The sequence below is a fragment of the Jaculus jaculus genome, chromosome 4 (assembly GCF_020740685.1).
Source record: "Jaculus jaculus isolate mJacJac1 chromosome 4, mJacJac1.mat.Y.cur, whole genome shotgun sequence".
In the NCBI taxonomy this organism is placed as follows: Eukaryota; Metazoa; Chordata; class Mammalia; order Rodentia; family Dipodidae; genus Jaculus; species Jaculus jaculus.
Window position 1 is genome coordinate 168,238,457 of NC_059105.1, and position 24,768 is coordinate 168,263,224.

At 41.7% G+C, this 24,768-nt stretch overlaps 1 protein-coding gene across 4 annotated transcripts in view; it reads right to left on the minus strand.

Moving 5' to 3' along the window:
* Positions 1-13: 13 nt before the first annotated feature.
* Gramd1c (GRAM domain containing 1C) overlaps positions 14-24,768 on the minus strand; it is a 59,270-nt gene continuing 34,515 nt past the window's right edge. For 3 of the 4 annotated variants that reach the window (XM_045147337.1, XM_045147336.1, XM_045147339.1), the window contains 8 exons: positions 21,218-21,336; positions 19,266-19,408; positions 18,399-18,502; positions 15,542-15,718; positions 14,182-14,239; positions 9,346-9,456; positions 9,018-9,123; positions 14-2,282 (listed from right to left, as the gene is read on the minus strand). In XM_045147337.1, coding sequence (XP_045003272.1) covers positions 2,202-2,282; positions 9,018-9,123; positions 9,346-9,456; positions 14,182-14,239; positions 15,542-15,718; positions 18,399-18,502; positions 19,266-19,408; positions 21,218-21,336 — 899 coding nt within the window. In that variant the 3' untranslated portion in view covers positions 14-2,201. The remainder of the gene's footprint in view (positions 2,283-9,017; positions 9,124-9,345; positions 9,457-14,181; positions 14,240-15,541; positions 15,719-18,398; positions 18,503-19,265; positions 19,409-21,217; positions 21,337-24,768) is intronic. The other variant, XM_045147338.1, reaches the window with a different exon arrangement.

Consider the following 24,768-nt stretch of genomic DNA (forward strand, 5'->3'; position numbering starts at 1 on the left):
ATTTTGGGTTTTATTAAGTCCAGTTTACATAATAGGTTCAAATTTTCATTAATTCTGCATATACATGTACTCGATCTTAATGTATGAAGCGACTTTGGTAATCTTTGAGGTATATTATAAAGTACAGCTTTAGAGAAACGACAAAAAAATATTAACAGTTAACATTTCTGTGCATTTAAGTTTCAAGTTCATTATCCAGTCACTCTTGCTCGTAGCCAGACACTTCATGTGTTCTCCTCAAAAAAAACAGAGAAACCCAAATATTACGCTGTAACCCCGGGTCAATTAGTTGCCCTCTAATCAAGTATCATGCTCTACAATCATCTCAGAAGTGACCTTAGCAAATCCATTTGGCTTTAGTGACACTAGGGAAAAGGAAACATTAAAGGTTAGTGTTTGGGGCTAGAGAGATGGCTTAGCGGTTAAGCGCTTGCCTGTGAAGCCTAAGGACCCCGGTTCAAGGCTTGATTCCCCAGGACCCACATTAGCCAGATGCACAAGGGGGCGCACGCGTCTGGAGTTCGTTTGCAGTGGCTGGAGGCCCTGGCATGCCCATTCTCTCTATCTGCCTCTTTCTCTGTCTGTTGCTTGCAGATAAATAAAAATAAAAACAAAAAAAATTTTAAGGTTAGTGTTTGTTCAAATAGTAAGAACATATACCCAATCTAGTTGTGTTCCTTGGGGACAAAAGAATAAACCCTTCATGAATTTGTCCTGACTCCTTTTAAAAAAATGTCTGGTTTCAAGTCAGGTCACAAACTACCTGTACTGAGACTGAAGTGCTAAAAACTTTTTACGAACACGCTCACGCTCATGGCTCACGAGTTTGTGCACTCACACCAACCATGACACACATGAGCCCAAAGTGTTTACTATAGAGCTCAAGTATGTGTCTGGCTTATGACTTACTGGCAAAAGCTTCACACATATAAAGACGAAGTGCCACGTGGATACTGAAAATACAAATTATTCTCAACCAGATGGATCACTTTTAACACAAGTGATTGCTAAGCTGAATCCAGGCTTAGTTCAAGTATACATCTGATTTGTCAGGAAATGCCCAGATTTTATCACAGTCTCCTGGCATCTAAAACTCCTTCATTTTGAGCCATAGTATCTTACTTGTTTCCTTTTCCTAAATTCTTCTGGTTTTTTTTGTTTTGTTTTGTTTTGTTTTTTGGTTTTTTGAGGTAGGGTCTCACTCTAGCCCAGGCTGACCTGGAATTCACTATGGAGTCTCAGGGTGGCCTCGAACTCACAGCAATCCTACCTCTGCCTCCTGAGTGCTGGGATTAAAGGTATGCGCCACCACACCCGGCTCAATTCTTCTGTCTTTTGATTATGAATAATAATTTTACTCCTGCCACTGTAATAATAAAAATAGCTATTTTTTTCTCATAAAGATACAACATGACTAAAAGAAACCTTTCATTTAGTAATATACAGATGTGAAAGGTTTGACCACTGACCTTTGCATGCCAAATAAATGAACCTACTTTAATATTTACATGATACAAACCTGAAAACATATGTGCTTGAAAATTTGCAGTGACTTAGAGGTTTCTTCTTATTTTAATTGTGGGGGGGGCACGCATGGTACATGTGGGGAGGTCAGAGGATAACTTTCACATCAGGACTTGACTTCCACCTTGTTTGGGGTCCTCTGTTCACCAGGCTGCCTGGCCCAAGAGCTTCCAGAAATTTTTCCTGTCTCTACCTCCCATCGTGGGCGCTGGGATGACAGGAGCCCACCACAACTTCCTGCTTTTTATGTGGGGTCTGGGGCCCTGAACTCTGGCACGCATGCTTATGTGGCCAGTGCTTTCTCCACGGAACCCTCCTCTCAGCCATTTACTTCACCTGGGGCTCTTGACGTAGCTGGAGCACTGGGCACATACTGACTGTGTGCCAACAGGTGTAAGCATCAAGCGTGAAGCCTCACTTTAAAAAGAAAAAGAAACCTACTTCCCTCGAGGGTCTTTTTGTGGCACAGAGTTTCAGTTCCAAAATGTATTCCATGGGGTACTGGAGAAATTCACAGCTTAAATAGAAAGTGAAAGGATAAATGCTCAAGGACATCAAAGAAATCCCAAAAATTAACGTGGAAATGCAAGTGTGACAATCAAAATCCTTCATCCTCTGGTTTTCTTCCCAATGTTTCCTTCTGGCTCCAACTGTCTCTGCAGTTCCAATGCAGATCACTAGCTTTCACCAGACACACCACTCCTGTTCTTGTTTAGGAGGTCAAAGGTCTTCTGAAGCATAATTAGTGAGCTCTTCAGCTGCAAACAAAATTATCAAAATCAGACTTGTTCACTTCTTCTCAATCATTTTATCCCAAAAAGTTTATACACTTGTAATTGGTACAATCCTTACACTGACGCTGAAAGAAAATGCCTCGTTCTTCACAGGAGCTGCTGTAGGACGGCTTGAGCTCTTCCCATGGGGAAGTGCTACAGCTCTCTGGGTATTGGAGTCAGCCTTCCACTCGGTCCGCTAGTCAAATGACTCAAAGTGAAAGGCTCATTTTCTTAGGCAGCCTCTCCAGGTTCCTTGGTGTCTTCACTGTCCCCAAACTCCCTCCCCGCCTACCATGTGTTCAGCCCTCTGCACACACCTGAACTTACACATTCCTACATAGTCTTCCCCAGACCTTCTACCCTGAACTCTCAGAACATTGCCATAGCTATTTAACATTTTTGTCTTTAGTTTTGTACAAGTTGTATAGATTTAACAATCCATATGGGTATCTGATTTTTCTTTTTCTTTTTCTTTCTTTTTTTTTGAGGCAAGCCCAACAGACTGGCCTTTGTTTTAATGTAAAATTGTGTGTGTGTGTGTGGTGTGTGTGTGTGTGTGTGTGTGTGTTGGTATGTCAGGGTCAGCCACTGCAATCGAACTGCAGACATGTGCGTCCCCTTGTGCGCATGTACGACTTTGCGCACTTGCGTCATGGCATCTGGTTACGTGGGATGTGGAGAGTCGAACATGAGTCGTTAGGCTTCGCAGGCAAGCACCTTAGCCACTAAGCCATCTTTCCAGCCTGGGTATCTGATTTCTGATAAAACTGTAAGCAATCTAAGATCAAAAATATATGTCCCATTCTTTGTTGTGCTTGTTATTTTGCACTTAACAAATATGGCTTAACTACTTCATGCTGAGCACTGTGTGCAGCCTGAGCCCAAGGTATTGAGCCAAGGTGGCTCCCTGGCTTCATGGGTCTCCCACCCTAACGAGGCACATGTGAAATGAACACTCACATGCACAAACACCTACTTATCTTGCTTGGCGCCTCATTGGAGTAATTGGAGGTGATAGCATCATTTTCTGAAATGAGGTGTACTCGAGGAGAATTGTGTTTTTTGCCTGGGGAAAAACTGTGTTCTGTTTTGGACATGATCAGTTTGGGATCCCAGTCGGTCATCCAGGGGAAGATGTTAAGTGGGAAAATGGCCTTGATGAGTCCACAGCCAGGGTGGGGATACAGATCTGGGAGTTGCTGTGGTCTGAATGTGTCTGTCCTCTTCAGAATTCCTGTTGAAATCTAATCCCAGTGTAACATTTATTAGGAGATGTTTGCCAGTGGGAGGAGATCGGGTCATGAAGGCTTTACCCTCACACATGGAGTAGTGTTCTTAGAAAGGGCAGCAGGGAGCTGCTGGCTAGGTCCCCTTTTTGCCTTCGGTCCCTCCACCATCCGAGGACACTCAATAGCACCATGTATTAGGAATGGGACTTGACTGCATAAACCTGCCAGCTCCTTGATCTGAAACTTCCCAGCTTCCAGAACTGTGAGAACTTTCTGTTGTTTATAGCAGCACAACCAGAGCAAGACGGCATGAACGTCACGTAGAGAAAGTCAGGGGAGAGGAAGAGATCACCTAAGGAAAAGGAGTGGAGAGGGAAAGAGGATCCATCTCACCCAGCCCTTGACCATCTGGGCCAGGAAGATGTCAAGCAGAAGAGATGGCTTGGCCAGCGGGAAGTAGTTTCATATTATACTAAGTGAAAGAAACCATTCACAACATATCACTTCTTATAAGAGCCACAAATGTCCCCAGAAGGCAAACGTGTGCTAATGGAAAGTAGGTTGGTAGATGTTAGGGATTAAGAGGAAAGACTGCTGAAATGCTGGTGAAAATGCTTGGGATGTAGTGGTAACGGCTCCACAACATCGTGAGTATACTTAAAGCTCTTTAAGCGAGTGAAATTTGGTGGTGATCAAACTTAGAGCCACATGCATGATAGGCAAGCACTCCACTAATGAGATAAAGCCTGGTTAAGATTAGATGCATTTCAAGAAAGGAGAAGTCAGCCCTGTCAAGTGCTGACAGTGTAAGATGAAAACTAAAAAAAAAAAAGTTACTTATTTTTACATGCCAGAGATCACTGGGGACCTGAAAAAAATGAATCCTAGACGAAAAGTAAGAAACACAGAAAGCCACAAAATTAACCTAAAGGATCCTCCAGCCCAGCATGGAGGCCCATGCATATAACCCCAGGACTTCAGAGGTGCGACCCGGAGGACCAGAAGCTCAAGGTTATTCTGTACTACATACAGTCTTGTCTCAAAAATAAAAGGGAGGGTCCCTGGCTGGAGGGACAATATGTTATTAAGGACAATGACAGCATGTAGTGAATTTTGAGGCTGTCTCTTCAGCTCTGCCCTCTCCACCTCCCTGTTTACATGTGCTAATAAAAAGCTAGCAGCCAACTCTGCAGTCTTCAGGTAGGAGACAGGAAGAGTCTTTGCAGACACGCAGAATGACCTGAAGATAATGATAATGGGATTTCTCAAGTGCCATTCCAGACAGATCAATCAGCCCACTCCATAAGTTAAGCACACACATGAAGCCTGAGGATGACCCTCGTCTAAACAAGTCTTCTAAACTAAGCAAGAAAATAAAAGAAAGGGGAAGGATCTTGAAGGAAATGAGCATGCCAGAAGAAAAAAGAAAAACTCAGTAATATCCTCAGAGCTAAAAATATTATAGCCGTTAGGAAAGATTATAATGCCACAACAAAAAGAAACAATTCAGAATAATAGCTCTTTAAGATTAAAAACTTGTTAGCAAAAAAATGGAAAACCCTATTGAGAATTCTATTGAAAAATTGGAAGACAAATTTGAAAATGTCACTCAGAAGTACAGCAACAGGCAAAGAGATGGAAGCTGCAAAGATAAGATTATACAGCTCATCCCGTTGAAGGCTGCTGTTTTGGTTTGGATCTTAGATGCCTTTCGGAGGCTATGCACTTAGAACTTGATCACTGGACTCTTTCTATGTCCCCATACCCTCTCTCTCTCACAGCTTAGCCTCTCTAGTACAATGTTCAAACCTCATCTTGGGCAATGGACTTAGACTTCAACCTGCAAGCCAAATAAGTCATTCCCCCTCAGGTATTTTGTTACAGTGATGAAAAGCTAACTAACACAGCTGACATCTGAATAACAGGAATGGCAAGAACCCAGGAGAGAGAAAATGGAGAGGCAGAAATCATCAAGCACGTGACTTGGAAATTGTCAGAACAGAATCATGCAAGAATAGCAACAGACTTCTCAAGCCAAAAGACAATGGAGAGTTAACCACCTCCAAAATTCTGAAGAAATATTATTCCCAACCTACAATTCTATACCCCCACCAGAGCACTAATCCAGGGAAAGGTAGTATAAAAAGTGTTGAGATAGAGCTGAAGAGACAGCTTAGTGGTTAAGGCGTTTGCCTGCAAGGCCAAATGACCCAGGTTCAATTCTCCAGGACCCACATAAGCCAGATGCACAAGGGGGCTCATACATCTGGAGTTCGTTTGCAGTGGCTGGAGACCCTGGTGCGCTCATTCTCTCCCTCTCCTCTCTCTTTCTCTGTCTGTCAAATAAATAAAAAGTGTTGAGATAGGGCTAGAGAGATGGTTTAGCAGTTAAGGCATTTGCCTACAAAGCCAAAGGATCCCAGTTCAATTCTCTAGGACCCACATAAGCCAGCTGCACATGGTGGCACGTGTGTCTGGGATTCATTTGCAGTGGCTGGAGTGCCCATTCTTTCTCTCTCTCTCTCTCACTCTCTTTTTCTGCCTCTTTCTCTATCTCAAATAAACATCATTTTTCAAAGAAGCATTGTGATAGTTGGAATCTTAAAATATTTACCTGCAAACTTAGGAAGCTACTCGGAGGATGTTCTTTAAAAGGAGAAAGGGCTGGACCGCCACTCAGTGATGCAAAGCATATGTGAGGGTCTGGGCTCAGCCTCCAGCACAGCAAAAAGAAAACCACTGAGAAAGTAAATGAAGAAAGGACAACATGGAACATAGGAAGCAGAAGAGACAGGCATGACGCCCCCTGGCACAGAGGACCCCTGGGCCTGCCTGGAGCCAGTCCAGAGGCTAGATCAACAGAATGCTTGAGGACATAAAGATTTGGAGAGGAGACTTATCAAGAATTAGGAGACAAAACGCATATAAGTGATATTGATATATGATAAGAGGCACTTTTAAGTACAGCAAAGAGCACAGAAAAGGTCATTGTGAAGTTTAGAATAGCAAACTCAGACAGAACAAAGCAAATGCTGAGTATTGGTCTGAACAAAATTATGTTATAACTCCACTGAGGAAATAGGAATTTGAAATGCATGTCTGCAAGAGGGGTTAGGAAAAAAAAACTCTTTTCCATAATAAGAAGCCAAAAGATAATGTCTAAAATGGAAAAATCAGTATAAAATATAAATAAATAAAATATAATAAAAATCAGTGCATTCTTATTTACAAAAGTGGAGATAAGCAAAAGGATTCTTCAAGAGAGACTGTCGTATTTCAGCAAAATTGGGGCAAAGGGTAGTAGGATTGCCGATTATTGGGACAAACCTTATAAAACAAGTCAGCTCTCTGTGTGCGGAAATGAAAGTGTACAGATTATAAAGGATAAAGCAGGAATAGCCATAATAAGAAACCTTTAAAGAGGGCTAGAGAGATGGTTTAGTGGTTTAGGCACTTGCCTACAAAGCCAAAGGACCTAGGTTCAATTCTCCAGAAGCCAGATGCACAAGGTGGTACATGCATCTAGAGTTTGTTTGCAGCAGCTGAAGACCCAGGCACATCCATGCCCCCCGCCCCCGCTGCCCCTGCCTCTCTCTCTTTCTCTATATCTCTCTGTCAAATAAATTAAGTTAAAAATTTTTAAAAAAGAAACCTTTAAAGAGCCTGGCTGAAATGAAGCATCTATAGACAAGAAGATGGAGGTGGCTGTGGATGAGGTGAGACTGTTAATAAAGGAGATGAGGCTGTGTCACATGCTGATAGTGACAATACAGATGACGAAGGAGACTGAAGATGGAGACAAGAAAGGAGGGACCCACCAGGACTTCCTCTTATACTCTGGTAGAGGACTGTTCCCAAAAGGAACCAAAAAAAAGACAGGAGAGCAAGGTTAGGAACGGTTTACAGCTCTGGTCACAAAAGAAAGATGACTGGAAAGATGGCTTGCCTGCAAAGCCTAACAACCTGAGTTCGATTCCACAGCACCTATGTAAAAGCCAGAAGTCCAAAGTAGCACATGCATCTGGAGTTCTTTTGCAGCAGCTGGAGGCCCTGGGGTGCCCATTCTCTCTGTCTGTGTCTCTTCTCTCCATCTCTTTCTGCTCGCAAATAAATAATAAAAGAACAAATTTTCAAGTAAGAGAAAAAGTCTTTTTCCTCCGCACAGTATAGTCATCTGTTGAGGGTGTGGGGAGAGGGGAGAGGAAGAGAGGAAGCTGTGAGGAGAGAGTTACTAAGGAGCTGGGCAGACCACACCTCTAAGGAGCACCCAGCTGAAGCAGAAACCTGCCGTGCCCATGTGGAGGCCTAAGACACACGCACCAGGTTTGTCTTCTGGAAAAGCAGCCGTATGGGTACCGAGAAGATGGACAGTGGGCAAAGGTACTTGCTTGCAAAGCCTGCCTACTCAGGTTCAATTCCCAACCCACCCACAGAAGCCAGATACAAAATACGTCATGAGCATCTAGCATTCGTTAGTAGTGGTAAGAGGCTGTGGCATGCATGTGCGCACACACACATAAGCAAATAAATAAAAATTTTAAATGTCTTTCTGCCCACACCAACTGCTGCCAACAGATGGCCCCACCCACCTCTAAATTTTTTTTAATAACAGCCACATGCATCAAAGAAAAATGATGGAGGGGAAGGAAAAATTCACATTGATTATGTCTAAATAGCAGAGCTGTATGTTCTCTTCTATTGCTCTCAATCTTTCCAGTTTTGAAAGGTGAGCATATGTCTATTCATAAAGGAAATATTAATATTTATGTTTTCCAAAGGTAATCTTGAGTTTTGGTTTGCCAGCCTGAGCAGCACATGTTAATTCCACGTTCAAGAGCTATCAAGGGCTGGAGAGATTGCTTAGTGGTTAAGGTGCTTACCTGTGAAGCCTAAGGACCCAGGTTTGATTCCCCAGATGCCCAAGGCAGCGCATGTGTCTGGAGTTTGTTTGCAGTGGTGTACCCATTCTCTCTATCTACCTCTTTCCCCCTCCCTCCCTCCCTCTCTCTCTCAAATAAATAAATAAATACACCAAATTTAAAATAAAAAGAGGCATCGATAGTACAACACTAAAATAAGCTGAGTGTTCATTGCAGTGGAGATGTCAGTGAGGTAATTAGGCCACATTTAGATGTCAGAAGATAATCAGGTCACGTTCATATGGCTGAGCCACATGCGGCTATAGGAAGTGCTATACACATTGAGCCACACCACCAACATACAGGCTAACAGATGCAAGCAAAATACTGCACAGGATACATAATAACTACCATTTCTACAAAAGTTCCTGTGCAGCATAAAATTTTAGAAGAATAAATAAAAAGAATAAAGATGCATAGTCAACCATGTGTACATTATATTCCCATTTTGCAGGAAGATTAACTCAGGTGACTATACATGATGTAGAAACTGTCTTTAAATAAGGATGCAGTAAATATTTTCGTGCACTCAGGGGAACAGATCCACGCTGGTACAAAGGAGGGCCTACCTGCTCCAACATCACTATGGAATCTTGAAGCACTCCTTTCAAATGATGGGCTTGATCTTTGTTCTTTTGAAAATTTTCTGCTCTTGAGGCCATATCTGAGGCTACACTGGAAGGAAAATATCTTTCAAATCCTGAGCATGCCACATAAGTTGAAAACAAAACACATGATTAAACCAAAACATAAGCATGCATAACTCTGGGATAACAGACAAAATTCTCTGAAATTACAGTGAAATTTTCTACACCACACACACAAAAAAAAACCCTACTAAAAAAAAAAAAAAACAAAAAAAAACATGGGGAAAACGAGCAGTTGAAGGAGACTTACTCTGAGGATTTCTCTTCCCGGAAGTGAAGGCGGTAAAAGGTCTGGGTAGTATATTCTATCTTCAGCAACTTCAGAAACAGAGTGACATTCAACAAAACTAGCAGCAGCAGACTAGGCAGAGTAAAAGGGTAGCTGGTGAATTCACACTCACACAGCCTGCGGCCTTGCTAATGCACAACAGATACCAGCTAAGTGGGGCACACCTGCCACGCCCGCATCCAAGAGGCGGAGACAGCAGGATCCAAGCTCAAGGTCATGAGGCCAGCCTGGGCTACACAGCGAGACCCCGTTTCAACACACACCCCCAAAAAGGAGAAAATACACACAAAAGCTTCAGAAATTCAAAAAAAAAAAAAGACTAGTTTCCAATTATTTAAGTAAAGTGGGTATTAAGTATTACGTGGGTATTAAAGGAAAAGAAAATATCCACTGTGACAATGAAAGTCCTTGAATAAGTTCAATTCACAGGTTGTCTCTGACCTCTCTTCTCTCTGCAAGGGACTCAGCCAGGATTGTGCAGCCACTAGCTTAGAAACCTACCAGGTAAGCTTTCAGAGTCTATTTTTGGGTACTTTGGCTTAAGCAATTACAAACCCATAATGCTGCCTTTCAAAAGGAAAGTGAAGATCAATATAGAGATCATAATGTATCTCTTACTCGCAGCAGAAACAATAACAAAAATACCATTTAGCAAGACTTTCTTCTTATTCTTCTTGAACAAAGGAAGTATAAAATCTCATTATACTTAATGATGTAAAATATAAAATTTACATATACAATGAATTAAATATATTGTTTTTCATGGTGGCATACATATTTTATTCTACATATATGCAAATATGTAATTAATATCACATGTCTTTCTCTTTTCTGGTAAAATATTTACTTGCCTTTAAATTTATATCCATATCGTCTATACCTATATCATTATCTACATACATACATGCATACATACAATGGTGGTTTGATTCAGGTGTCCCCCATAAACTTAGGTGTTCTGAATGCCAGATTCCCAGCTGATGGAGATTTGGGAATTAACACCTCCAGGGGGCAGTGTATTGTTGGGGGCGGGCTTATGAGTGTTACAGCCAGTTTCCCCTTGCTGGTGTTTGGCACACTCTCCTGTTGCTATTGTCCACCTTATATTGGCCGGGGGGTGATGTCCACCTCTGTTCATGCCATCATTTTCCCCTGCCATTGTGGAGCTTCCTCTTGAGCTTGTAAGCCAAAATAAACCCTTTTTTCCCAAAAGCTGCTCTTGGTCAGGTGATTTCTGCCAGCAATGCGAACCTGACTGCAACAGTAGAGTTGGTTCCAAGATGGGGTTGCTGCCAGATGCCTGGCTGCGTGGCTTTGGTCTTTTGGAGCTGATTTTCAAGAGGAATGTGGCAGGATTTGAAACCTTGGCCAAAGAGATGCCTTGCAGTGCTGTAAGTATAGCTTGATAGACTATTCTGGTTAGAGTTGAAAGACCTGAATGCAGTAAAAACTATGGACTGTGAAGTTTGGCTTATGAGGGTGAGAAAGAGCTCTGCTTGGACTGGGCTAGAGGCAGTTTGTGTGAGAAGCTTGCTGTTATGTCCATGTCCTGAGAAGTTGTGCAGGATTGTAGTGCATAGAAATGGACTGGTGTGAGCAAAGGGATATGTCACAGAAAAAATGAAATCTTTGGGCCAAAACTGCTGCCTGTTCAGCTGCAATTGTATGAGAGATTACAACCTTTGAGATTGGGTCAAATGACCTTCATTGGGACAACAGTAAGAATGCAGTCTTTTCAAGGGGCCTGAATGCTGAAGGAGTGTCCTGTTCTTCAAAGTCTGCTTTATTCCATCCTGGATTAACAAATTGGCACCCTACCTGGTATTGTGGAGTATAAGAAATGCAAGAAAGAGAGGGTCATTGAATTTGCAACACGGTCTTGTGTTTTGGAAATGGCCATGGGCAGTGTGAAGCAGGTTTTGCTGGATGCCTACATGGAGACCTGATGGAGCCATGAGGATGAGTTGTGGGTTGTGGTGGAGATGCCAGGACTATGAGATGGCTGCTAAGGAAAGCTGCCGGCCCCAGATGAAGTTTTCCAGGACTGTGAGTAGCCTAGCTGGAGGGGTGGAATTGGAACTCCAGAGACTCGTTGCTGGTTAAAATCATCAGACTTGGAGACTTGCCACTGGTTAGAATTGTTGTTCTTGGAGCCACAGAGTTTGGTGATGGCCCGCTTTAAATCTTGTATGAGTATTTCTTTGCTATGTTCAATGCCATCTTTTGCAGTGTGAGTGTTTATTCCATTATGGGTTTGGGGGGGATTTTTTGGTATTATGGCTTAGTTAAAAGATCTGGATTATGGAGATGTTTGAATGTCATTAGGATTGATAAAAACTATGGGGACTTTTAAAGTTGAACTGAATGCATTGCATTTTATAACATGGAAGGTCATCAGTTTATGGGGGCCAGGGGTGGAATGTGGTGGTTTGATTCAGGTGTCCCCCATAAACTTGGGTGTTCTGAATGCTAGGTTCCCAGCTGATGGAGACTTGGAAATTAACACCTCCTGGAGGCAGTGTATAGTTAGGGGCAGGCTTATGGGTATTATAGCCAGCTTCCCCTTGCCAGTGTTTGGTACATTCTCCTGTTGATGTTGTTCACCTTATATTGGCGAAGGGATGATGTCCATCCTCTGCTCATGCCATCATTTCCCCTGCCATCATGGAGCTTCCCCTCCAGCCTGTAAGCCACAATAAACCTCTTTTTCCCACAAGCTGCTCTTGGTCAAGTGACTTCTGCCAGCAATGTGAACCTGACTGCAACACATACATACATACATATGTATATACATACAAACGCATGTGGTGGGTGTATCTCAGTAATGGAATGGCCGCCTGACATGCGCAAGACCCTGAACTTGGATTCCCAGCACCACAGAAAAGGAAAAAGCTCACAGACACAGATGCAAATGTGCCATTCTGCTTCACCCACCAAGAACAGAACTTAAGAAAGTATAAGAAAATCAAATCTGTAAAGCTATTATGGCATTGAAATGACAAATATATATATATATATAACTTTTCAATATTTTAATATGTATTTCTTACAAAATAATGTAATGTTATTTGCCATTCAAAACTGTCACAGCAAACCAATTTAATGGAAACATACAATTTTTTAAGTAAAACTCACAGGAAGAACCAAAACTGGTTGTGCCCATCAATAATCTTAGCAAATGGAAGACTCATCATGAGATGAGTTCAAGGCCAGCCTACACTACATAGGAAGCCTCTACCTCAAAAAACAAACAAAAAAAACCCAAAACCTCATTGAGTAACAGATATTTTCTATTTGCTCGGAAATCTGTAAGAAAAAAATAGCTGATAGAAGGGTTTTATCCCAAAACGTATCACCTAGAGTATATGCCTCAGCCAGAACCAAATCAGTTAACCTAAAGGGTGACCTCGAGATTCACATAAAACCATACAGAATTAGAATTCGAACCTAACTTGCTAAGCGGTGGCTACGCTATGTGCTGAGAGTCAGAGGAACTGACCCAGAATTTCTAACCATGTGATTCTCAGAACACTTCCATCAGAACAATCTGGAGTATCTGCTTTAAAATCCCTGGTTCCTAGTCAAAGTCTCTGGGATCAATCTCTGGGATTGGGGCCAAGAAATTAGCATTTTAACAAATTCCCCAAGCGATGCTTAGTCACATAAACATAACCACTAATCTATTTACGTAGCCTAATTTAATGCTATTTTATTTATGTGTGGGGGGTTGCACAAGGGCCTCTTGCTACTGCAAATGGAATAACAGATGCTTGTGTCACTTTTTGGATCCAGCTTTTACATGGGTGGCTGGGGAACTGGACCCAAGCAGGTTTTGCGAACAAGCACCTTTAATCACTAAGCTATCTCCCCAGCCCTGAATAGAATAATTTCATTGTGACCTTACCAGCATGTATGTATAAACAGTCTGCTTAAATTTGTGGAACGTCCCACAAAAACCTAGCGTAATAGAAATAAGTAAAATTGTCTCTTTTTTTTAAATGTTGAATGTAACTGGGTGTGGTGGCACACATCTTTAATCCAAGCAGAGGTAGAAGAATCACTGTTATTTCTGAGGTCACCCTGAGATTACGTAGTGAATTCCAGGTCAGCCTGAGCCAGAATGAAACCATACCACACACACACACACACACACACACACACACACACAGTTGAATGTATATTGTGATTTCCTTCAAACTTAACAACTCTGAAAACCATACATCACAAGGTAGCAGAATGAACTCTATAAAATTACCCATTTGATAGATCAACATTGGCCAAATAATGATAATTTCTATCCCGTGACATACATATATACTCCAGTGCTTTTGGAAATTAGTTAAAAGCATGAAGACATGAGCAAGTAAGAACTCACAACAGGGCTGGAGAGATTGCTCAGTGATTAAGGCATTTGCCTGTGATGCCTAAGGACCCAGGTTTGATTCCCCAGTAAGTACCCATGTAGAGTCAGATGCACAAGGTGGCACACACATCTGGAGTTCACTTGCAGTGGCTGGTGGCCATGGTGCATCAATTCATTCTCTCTCTCTCTCTCTCTCTCTCTCTCTCTCTCTCTCTCTCTCTGTATTTCTCTATCTATCTATCTATCTATCTATCTATCTATCTATCTGTCTATCTATCTACTACCTCTTTCTCTATCACTCTCAATGTATTTCTTACAAAATAATGTAATGCTCACATAAAACAAATAAATAAATATTTATGTGCCAGTGTTTGGCACACTCTCAAATAAATAAATAAAATATTTTTTAAAAAGAATTCACAACAAATACTCACAAAACACTCATCACCACAATAATGGCAGTGTCACGGCTCCCCAGTAACTTTTGCTTTCCTGAAGGTCACAAGAAAAGGCTACATTAGTCAGGGCTGTGAGCACTGATACAGACATACATATACCATCTACTATATATATATAATTTGAAAAATACCTGGAAAAAATGTTTGTATTTAGGGTGAATTCCCTATATTTTTTGATTTCTAATACCCTGGGTAAGAATGAAACAACAGTGAGATAACCTACAGCCATCCTTCAAATTTGAGGTCGATTACAAATTAATTTACTCTGAAATTCAATAGGCAATTCAATATGTAATGCTTAATATACAAGTACCTCTGTCAATAACAGCTGTGCTGAGTTTATTTATGCAGGGCTTCTCTCCTAAAACAATCATCTTTACCAATCACTTTGGCATTTCCTTCAAATTCCAAAATTAAAGAGCAATTAATCTTAATTAAGCATATTCATACAAAGATGTATGACTAAGGGAGATTTGATAATACAAGAGGCTGAGAAGGTATGATGGCTTTAAAGCTGAGAGAGAGAGAGAGATGGAGGGAGAGAGAGAGGCAGGAAAAACAAGCTGTCTTCAGAATTGGAAGCACAGATAATGAAAGTCAAGTTTCATCTGTGTGCTTTGCCCAGGCTGGCCTGACAGGGCACAGAGAGAAGTTCACTGCCAGTTAGACATCAAGTGTCTGTAGAGCTGAGCAGAAAATAAAAGAGGGAGTTGCCCAGCAGCTTAAGAAGGGGTGATTATGTTGGGGACAGTAGCCAGTCTGCACAGACAGCTACACACACGCTCTAGCCAACTGCTGCTGCGAATGGACTTGGGTACAGGGCTGTCAGACCTGAGTTTGTATTTAAAATGTACAATTTTTTTTGTTTATTTATATTTGAGAGTGACAGACATGGAGAGAAAGAGGCAGATAGAGAAAGATGCAGATAGAGAGAGAGGGAGAGAATGGGCACACCAAGGCCTCCAGCCACTGCAAACAAACTCTAGGCACGAGCGCCCCCTTGTGCATCTGGCTAACGTGGGTTCTGGGGAATCAGAGTCCTTAGGCTTCACAGGCAAGTGCTTAACCGTTAAGCCACCTCTCCAGCCCTAAAATGTGCAATTTTTAAAACTTCTGTGTGAGTCAAATACAATAATACTATTGGCCATATGCCTGTGATGTGAGAACTGTAGCTTAAGGATTCTGCAATTGTTATCTTTAAGGAACTCAGAGTACAATAAACATCAAAAACGAGGGAAGAAAAGCAGACATGTTAAATACCGTATCTCACAAACAAGGGGCACCTTCCACCTCCTGTAACTAAGCTATCTTTCGTTTGTGAACCTGTGACAGCTACCTGAGATGGTCCCTCGGGCCTCTAAACGCATGTCTCCAGAAGAACACTGGGAGGAGAGCTTGGGCATTACTTCTGCTGCTCGGCTCAGTGCCCGCCTTCTCCTCCGCAGACCGCTAAGTTTTCCAGGGTCTTCAACGGACTGATTTAACATAGATTCTTCTGTTAACAAATCCGATTCTAAGAAAGAAAAATTTTTAAAAATCTTTAAATATGGGAGAACTTCTCAAGGATAAGATACAATTGTGTGTGTTTGAGTGTGTGTGTGTTTTGAGGAAGGGTCTCTTGCTCTAGTCTAGGCTGACTTGAAATTCACTCTGTAGTCTCAGGGTGGTCTTGAACTCATGGCGATCCTTCTACCTCTGCCTCCCGATGATTGGGATTAAAGGCGTGCACCACCACGCCCGGCTTGTGTGTGTGTTTTTAGGCCCTGATGAGCTTCTTTAACCATTCAGTAGGTTCTCCTGGAACCTAATGAAACTTTTAATGAAAAGTTTCAGAGAGTACAATAACCCCGTTGTGAGGGTACATTATTCTAGGAAGAATGTGCATTAATTAATGATGAGACCAGCAGTACAAACTTACCATGTGCCAGATTAAATATTAATGTAATGGGTTCAGTTATGGAAAGAGGCCCACCCACTTACACTGGATTATTAGAAAGATTTCCAAGATTTGTCCGGCTGCTGCTCAATATCAAAGAAAGGGACAGCATAAAAAAGCACTAAGGGTTTTCAAGCAAAGAAGCACGAGCAAAGAAAATCTAGGGGTGAGAGTGATTGTTCAGTTGTTAAAAGTGCTTGCTTTCAAAATTCAATCCCCCGGTACCCATGTAAAGCCACAAAATGGTGCATATATCTTGAGTTCATTTGCAGCAGCAAAAGCCCCTGGAACACCCATTCCTTCTCATTATCTATCTATCTATCTATCTATCTATCTATCTATCTATCTAACATCTATCTTTCTTTTTTATTGCAAATAAATAAAAAAGTATATTTTTAAATCTGCAAACAACTTAAAATATCATTTTTACTATTAATTTCAACCTTTTCATTCACTTGACTTTTTTTTATTACAAGTTCATTATCCAGTGACCAAACTAACTTCTGAGATTCATTTTCTCTGTTCCTGATGAGGAGTTTGATAATGAAATAGCCAAAAGGAGATGGACCAGGAAATAGTCAACAAACTAAATCATAAAGCCTTGACTCACCCAGCTTTGCCTTCACTAAAACTCATTATGTTGGGCTGGAGAGATGGCTGACAGATTAAAGAGCTTGCCTGTGAAGTCTAAGGACCCAGGCTTGATTCCCCAGTACCCACGTAAGTCAGATGTGCAAGGTGGTACATGCATATGAAGTTTCTTTGCAGTGGCTGGAGGCCCAGGAGCATCTATTCTCTCATTATCTCTAGCTGTCTCTGTCTCTTTCTTTCCCTTTAAATAAATATTTTAATAAAAAAGGAAGAAGAACTCAGCTGCGTGTGATAGCACATGCCTTTAATCCCAGCACTCCACTTGGGAGGCAGAGGTAGGAGGACTGCTGTGAGTTCTATGCCACCCTGAGAGACTACAAAGTGAATTCCAGGTCAGCCCAAGCTAGAGTGAGACCCGCATCAAAAAACAAACAACCCCCCCGCCACAACTCATTATGTTCACGTACGTGTGGCTTTCCCCTATGCATATATAATAAGAAAAACCCAAACAGAACATCTGCATTGCTTCTCCTAGTCAGTTCCCAGTACGCAACTCTGCCAAATCCATACAAACTCATAATTCTACTTTAAATTTTTATTTATTAATTTATTATTTGAGAGAGAGAGAGAATGGGCGTGCCAGGGCCTCCAGCCACTATAAACAAACTCCAGACGTGTGTGCCCCCTTGTGCATCTGGCTTACATAGTTCCTGGGGAATCAAACCAGGGTCCTTTGGCTTTGCAGGCAAAAGCCTTAACTGCTAAGCCATCCCTCCAGCCCTCATGATTCTACTTTAAAATAGTCCTACAGAAGCTGCTTCGCAGCAGAAAGGAAAGCTACAGACAAGAGACAGATGCAGGCCTGAGGCTCTCCAGATGTGGAAGAGAACAAGATATATCTCTGTCTTGGTTGCGGGATCCCTGACTATGGTCAGCTTCCTGCCTCCTTGCAGAGGCTCTTAACTAGGTGGTCTTGGACAAGTCACTTAACCACACTGAATTTGGGTTTTCTCTGTAGCAAAGTAGAAAAATGAAAAAAGAATCATACTGACTTCACAGGATTATTGTGACTATGAAACAAGTTAATATTTATAATGCATGTGAAATTTTATTATAACATATACTAGCATTATATAAGTGTTTGTTCAATTCCAGCAACATTTACTGGCCCCTGCTATGTATCCTCATGAAGACTCAATCTATTTTGTTAGTTAATGGTATCTTTTAAAAAATATTTATAAGCAGAGACAGAGGGAGAGAGGGAAATAAAAAGAATTAGGGAGAATGGGCACACCAGGGCCTCTTGCCATTGCAAACAAACTCCAAACACATGCGCCACTTTGCGCTTCTGGCTTTATGTGAGTAATGGGGAATCAAATGTAGGCCGCCAACCATGTCTCTAGCCCCAACTGATGCTATCTTAACAAAAACAGATACATCAAAAACATTAGGCCTGGAGAGATGGCTTAGCAGTTAAGGTACTTGCTGGCAAAACCACAGGACCCAGGATCGGTTTCCCAGTACCCTTGTAAAGCCACATGTACAAGGTGGTACATGTGCCTGGAGTTTGTTTGCAATGGCTGGAGGCCCTGGCGTACCCACTCTCTCTGTCTGCGCCGCCCCCCCAACAAGTAAATATTAAAAAAAAAAAATACACTTTACAAACCAAGCTGCTTGAAATAATTTTCCAACGAACTCCAGGAGTTCTTCTCAATTAAAGATTTTACAAGGCCCCATGGTTGTTTTCTGTATTTCAAATCTGTGGAAACTCTAATAGGATAAGGGAAATAAGAATATTTATTTAATGACAGAATTTAGTTATATTACTATTGCAATTAAATATAAGACAACATTCACTGGAAAACCAAAAGGATTAAAATTCATTAGTATTTTAAAAGAAAATTTGTTCATTGACGACTTCCTTAAAAATTACTGTGAGCCATTAATAACGATTTTATTAAATTGCTCTTGTACATACTTGCCATTGCATTTCTTTCCTTTCACTAGCCTTGAATTTTCCTTGTCTAAATAGCAAGGCTCCAAGTAAATGCTAAGTATTCTAAATGCACTATATTAAAAAAAAAAAAAATCTCCCATGGTCGCACACTGGTTGAAAGTAAATATATTAACTAGGACCAGACCAAGCATGTGGTGGGCCCACCATTCTTTAATGTACTGACATTCTTTATGTCCTTATTCCTCACCAAGCGCTTCCCTAGAAACCCCAGGCCCCGGGACTTTTACACAGGGTCAGGTGGCTACTTCTGGCAAATGGACTATGAGCATAATTCGATAGCTTTCTCTTCTTGTGCCAACTATGGACACTTATTCTGGATTTTCCAGCTCCCAGATATCAAAGGCTCCATCAACTTCACTGGAGTGGGGATTCTCAGCACTCACCTGCCCATCACAAGACGTGGAAGTTAAGCAAGAAATAAAGCTTTGCTGGGTTTGGCTAAGAATGCAGAGCTAATGTGTTACCAGGACATAATCTAGCTTACCCTGATTTATGCACTAACTTCCATTAGCTCACCTGAGCCTGCACCTCTGCTTTGCAGATCGGAGAATACAGTATCTGTTCAGGGTATAGAAGTAATCATGGTAGGGGACATCATGTGTCAGCACTTCTGAATCTACTAAGTAAAACTGTGCTTCCCGACTTTCCTTATGCAGTGTCTGCCAAAATAAGATAAAAACATGTTTGCATGTACACGTTTAATAGCTTTGATGTTTCTTGGCAAACTAGAACATACATACTTAAAGTTCCTTCTCAGAATTTACCAAACATAGCCGGGCGTGGTGGCGCACGCCTTTAATACCAGCACTTGGGAGGTAGAGGTAGGAGGATCGCCATGAGTTCGAGGCTACCCTGAGGATACATAGTGAATTCCAGGTCAGCTTGGACTACAATGAGACCCTGCCTCAAAAGCCGCCCCCCCCAAAAGAATTTACCAAAGACATCAAAAGTCTATCTACCGGGCTGGAGAGATGGCATAGCAGTTAAGGCGCTTGCCTGCAAAGCCTAAGGACCCAGGTTTGACTCTCCAGGTCCCACGTAAGCCAGACACACATGGTGGCACATGCATCTGGAGTTTGTTTGCAGTGGCTAAAGGCTTTGGCATGCCCATTTTCTCCCCCCCCCTTCTCTAATAAATACATAAATAATAATAAATCAGAAAAAAATTAAAAGCCTATATACCAATCTGAAAGAGCTTCCATTTTGGCTGTAATGTCACTAAAGTGAGAAGGGACCTATGGAAATAGACTTGCTGCCTGCCTCTCAATCATTTCATTGTACACTTAATTTCTTTCTTTCAGGCATGAGAAGGGAAACAAATCACTAATATTTCCTGTATGTTTATTCATTTGTACAAAGCTTTAAATTAAATAATGCAGGGCTGGGGAAACGGCTCAACTGTTAAAGGTGCTTGCTTTAAAAGCTTGTCAGGGGGCTGAAGAGATGGCTTAGCAGTTAAGGCACTTGCCTGCAAAGCCAAAGGATCCCAGTTCAATTCTCCAGGACCCATGTAATCCAGATGCACAGGAGGTGCACGTGTCTGGAGTTCGTTTGCAGTGGCTGGAGGCCCTGGGGCGCCGCCCCCCACCCTGAACCCTGTCCTCACATTTCCTCCCTCTACTAGACTCTGCTCATGGGATTCCTTTTAAAAGAAATTCAAGACACAAATGTAATTTTATTCATAAACACTTCAGTTTGCATTTTTATAAGCTGCTCAATATGTACCCCTAAAAACTAAATATCAGCAGGCATATGCCTTTAATCCCAGCACTCAAAAGGCATAAGTAGGAGGATCACTGTGAGTTCAAGATTACCCTGGGATTATAGACTGAGTTCCAGATCAGCCTGGATTAGAGTGAGACCCTACCTTGAAAAAAAAAAAAAGCCCAAATCAATCAATCAATAAATATCATGTTCTTTAACTAAAACATAACTCTAGGCAGGGGAAAGTACATCAATATTGGAGTATTTGCTTTAACATGCATGAGACCTTGGGTTCAATGTCTAGAACCACCGAAAAGAAAAGGAGTGCTGGGTGCGGTGGTGCACGCCTTTAATCCCAGCACTCAGGAGGCAGAGGTAGGAGGATCTCTGTGAGTTCGAGGCCACCCTGGGACTACCTAGTGAATTCCAGGTCAGTCTGGGCTAGAGAGAAACCCTACCTCAAAAACAAAACAAGAAGTAATAATAATAACCAGGAAAAAAATAACATAGCAATAGTATCGTTTATTACAAATAACATTAGCAATTCCTCCACTCCCATGAATACATTTTTTAACAGGAGTTTTGTTCAATCAGGACGAATGAATGTGGGTTAGATGTTGTGTAAGTAAGTCCATCCTCCCTCTGTTTTTCCCCTTCCACGTACATATCTGTTGAAGTCATCTTGTAAAACTATTGCCCGTGACAAGCATCTGATGTCACAGCACAGGCAGGATTCTTCCAGAACACTGACAGAACAACCATACCTGCTTCTCGGTAGCCGCGGTGCATTTTCCAGTGAGTGGATTGTTCAGGACGATAGTGTAAGTCATGGTCCTCAGCTGATCTCCTCCTGATTCTACAGTCCACGGGGTAGACACAATGTCTAATCAGAGCAAATATAAAACTAATTAGTTCTAGAAATTTGAAGGGTATGACTTTTAGGACAAATCACAGGTGCAGTTTTAGAATTATGTAAAAAAAATTGGTGCTGGAGAAATGGCTTAGCAGTTAAGGTGCTTGCCTGGAAAGCCAAAGAACCCAGGTTCAAGTCCCTAGGACCCACATAAGCCAGATGTATGCATCTGGAGTTCATTTGCAGTGGCTGGATGCCCTAGTGCACCCATCCTCTTTCTCTAGTAAATAAATACAAATTTTAAAGAATTTTAAAATTTTTTAGCCAGGCATGGTGGCGCAAGCCTTTAATCCCAGCACTTGGGAGACAGAGGTAGGAGGATCACCGTGAGTTCAAGGCCATCCTGAGACTACACAGTTCATTCCAGGTCAGCCCGTGCTAGAGTGAGACCTTACCTCGGAAAAAAATTATTTAAAAATTTTTGACCAGTCCTAACCCTGTTATTACTGCATGTGCAGAAAAAAGAGAAAAGAGATTCAATGTTGGGCCCTCTTCTTGTATGTAACATATGTCAGAGCTTCTTAAACTTTTTTCACTTTCCGTCCTGTTCTTGCCAGAAAGTTTCACATGACCATGGGCATATAGGTATGAAAAAAATGGGATAAAAATCAAACATTTAGTGATAATTAATCCTAAAAAAATTTACTTTAAAGTAATTCTTTGTTTACATATAATTTACCATTTATAAAAGCATACTAATGGATGTGCTCATTTAGTTTTACATAAAGAATTTACGTCGTGACTGAATATTTGATATGCAGGATATAGAACATCTTCAATGATTTTCACAGTTGATCAGTGTTTTCATTTTATAATCATCAGTGCTGAGATCTTCATTTCACATAAACACATTGCAAAAATAATGGCAGAACTATATTGAAGGCCATTTCAGAAACTGTTGGAAGTTCGGTCCTAATCCCAAACCAAAATTCATTTAATGATTTTTTTTAATGAAACTTAAGTCAGCAACTCAAATGGGAATTTTTAAAATTTTATTTATTTATTTGAGGTGAGAGAAAGGGCATACTAGGGCTTCTAGCCACTGCAAATGAAATCCAGACACTTGTACCACCTTGTGCATCTAGCTTTACATGGATACTAAGGAATCAAACCTGGGTCCTTTGGCTTTGCAGGCAAGTACTTTAACTGCTAAGCCATCTCTCCAGCCCTCAAACAGCAGTTTTTATTTTAAAGGTATTTTTTGGATTTTTTTGTTATTGTTATTTATTTATTTATTTGAGAGTGACAGAGAGAGAAAGAGGCAGATAGAAGGAGAGAGAATGGGTGCTCCAGGGCCTCCAGCCACTGCAAATGAACTCCAGATGCATGCGCCCCCTTATGCATCTGGCTAACATGGGTCCTGGGGAATCGAGCCTTGAACTGAGGTCCTTAGGCTTCACAGGCAAGCACTTAACCACTAAGCCATCTCTCCATCCCTAAAGGTATTATTTTTATTTTTATTTATTTATTTATTAGAGACAGAGAGTGAGAGAGGGAGAGTGAGAATGGGCATGCCAGGGCCTCTAGCCACTGCAAACGAGCCCCAGACGGGTGTGCCACCATGTGTATCGGGCTTATGTGGGACCTGGAGAACCGAACCAGGGTCCTTAGGCTTCACAGGCATGCACGTTAACCACTAAGCCATCTCTCCAGCCCTCAAACAGCAATTTTGAAGATCAAACATTCTAACACAATACAATTCAAAGATGTGCTCATTTGATACTTATGTGTTGAGAAATGGTAATAAGGCCGGGCGTGGTGGCGCACGCCGTTAATCCCAGCACTCAGGAGGCAGAGGTAGGAGGACCGCCGTGAGTTCAAGGCCAGCCTGAGACTACATAGTGAATCCCAGGTCACCCTGAGCTAGAGTGAGACCCTACCTTAGAAAAAAAAAAAGAAAGAAAGGGTAATGGGAAAATACTTTAAGTCTTTGTTTCCTGTAACTAAACCGCTGTTTTTCTACAAAAGCAAAAAACTTTGTGTGGGAACAACACCGTAATTCTGAACACACAGCAATCTTGACCCTGAGCCGTGTTCCAGGTAGAATTCATGGGCGCTGCTTGGCTTGATGGCACAGCAAAGTGGATGGTTGATGTTCAGAACCAAGGGTACAGCAAAATCAAGTGATGCCACGCAGTGCCAGAAATCATTTAGATTCGTTGCCTTTGATTTTGAACTAAGTTTTAGTCATCACACATTCAGAAACCTTTTACTATTCCCGAAATCTTTGCAAACCCCACATTCAGTTATAAGACCCTATATGGGGCCACACTCCACAATTTAAGAAGCTATGACATACACATATCTTTGATCCACTTATTTCCAAATTGTTTTCTGTTAATACTTTTTATCTTTTAGAAGATAAAGATTGATTTGTCTACAGGCTTCCTTTTTTTTGAAGCAAGCCCAACAGACTGCCTTTTTTATTTTTAATTCAAGAGTGAGAGAGAGAGAGAGACAGAGAGAATGGGCACACCAGGGCCTCCAGCCACTGTAACTGAACTCCAGACACATGCACCACTTTGTTTACACGTCTGCCACTGCATGCTTATATCACTGTATGCCTGGCTTAAGTGAGACCTGGCGAGTCAAACAGGAGTCCTTAGGCTTCACAGGCATGTGCTTTAACCACTAAGCCCCAGACATCTTTTTTTTTTAAAAATATTTTATTTATTTATTTGAGAGAGAGAGAGAGATAGAGAAAGAGGCAGATAGAGAGAATATGGACATGCTAGGGCCACTAGGCACTGCAAACAAACTCCAGACACATATGCCACCTTAATTGAACCTGGTTCCTCAGGCTTCACAGGCATGTGCCTTAACTGCTAAGTCATCTCTCCAGCCCTACAGGCTTCATTTTAAAATCCTAGTACCCATATAAAGATATAATGGCAGCAGTCTATTTTTGGAGTTTTTTTGTTTGTTTGTTTGTTTGTTTTATTTTTCAAGGTAGAGTTTCACAGACTGACCTGGAATTCACTATGTAGTCTCAGGGTGGCCTCGAACTCATGGTGATCCTCCTACCTCTGCCACCCAAATGCTGGGATTAAAGGCATGCGCCACCATGCCCGGCAAGGGCAGCAATCTTAACAAACAAGACGAAGCCAGCTGTGGTGGCATATGAATGCAATCTCAGCACCAGGAGAGCTACGACAGGAAGGCCGTGCATTTGCAGCCTCTCTGGCTTCAGAAAACAAACAGCTTGGGCTGCAGAGATGGCTTAGTGGTTAAGTGCTTGCCTGTGAAGCCTAAGGATCCCGGTTCAAGGCTCGATTCCCCAGGACCCACGTTAGCCAGATGCACAAGGGGGTGCATGCATCTGGAATTCGTCTACAGCGGCTGGAAACCCTGGCGCACCCATTCTCTCTCTCTCTCTTTCTCTCTCTCTCTCTCTCTCTCTCT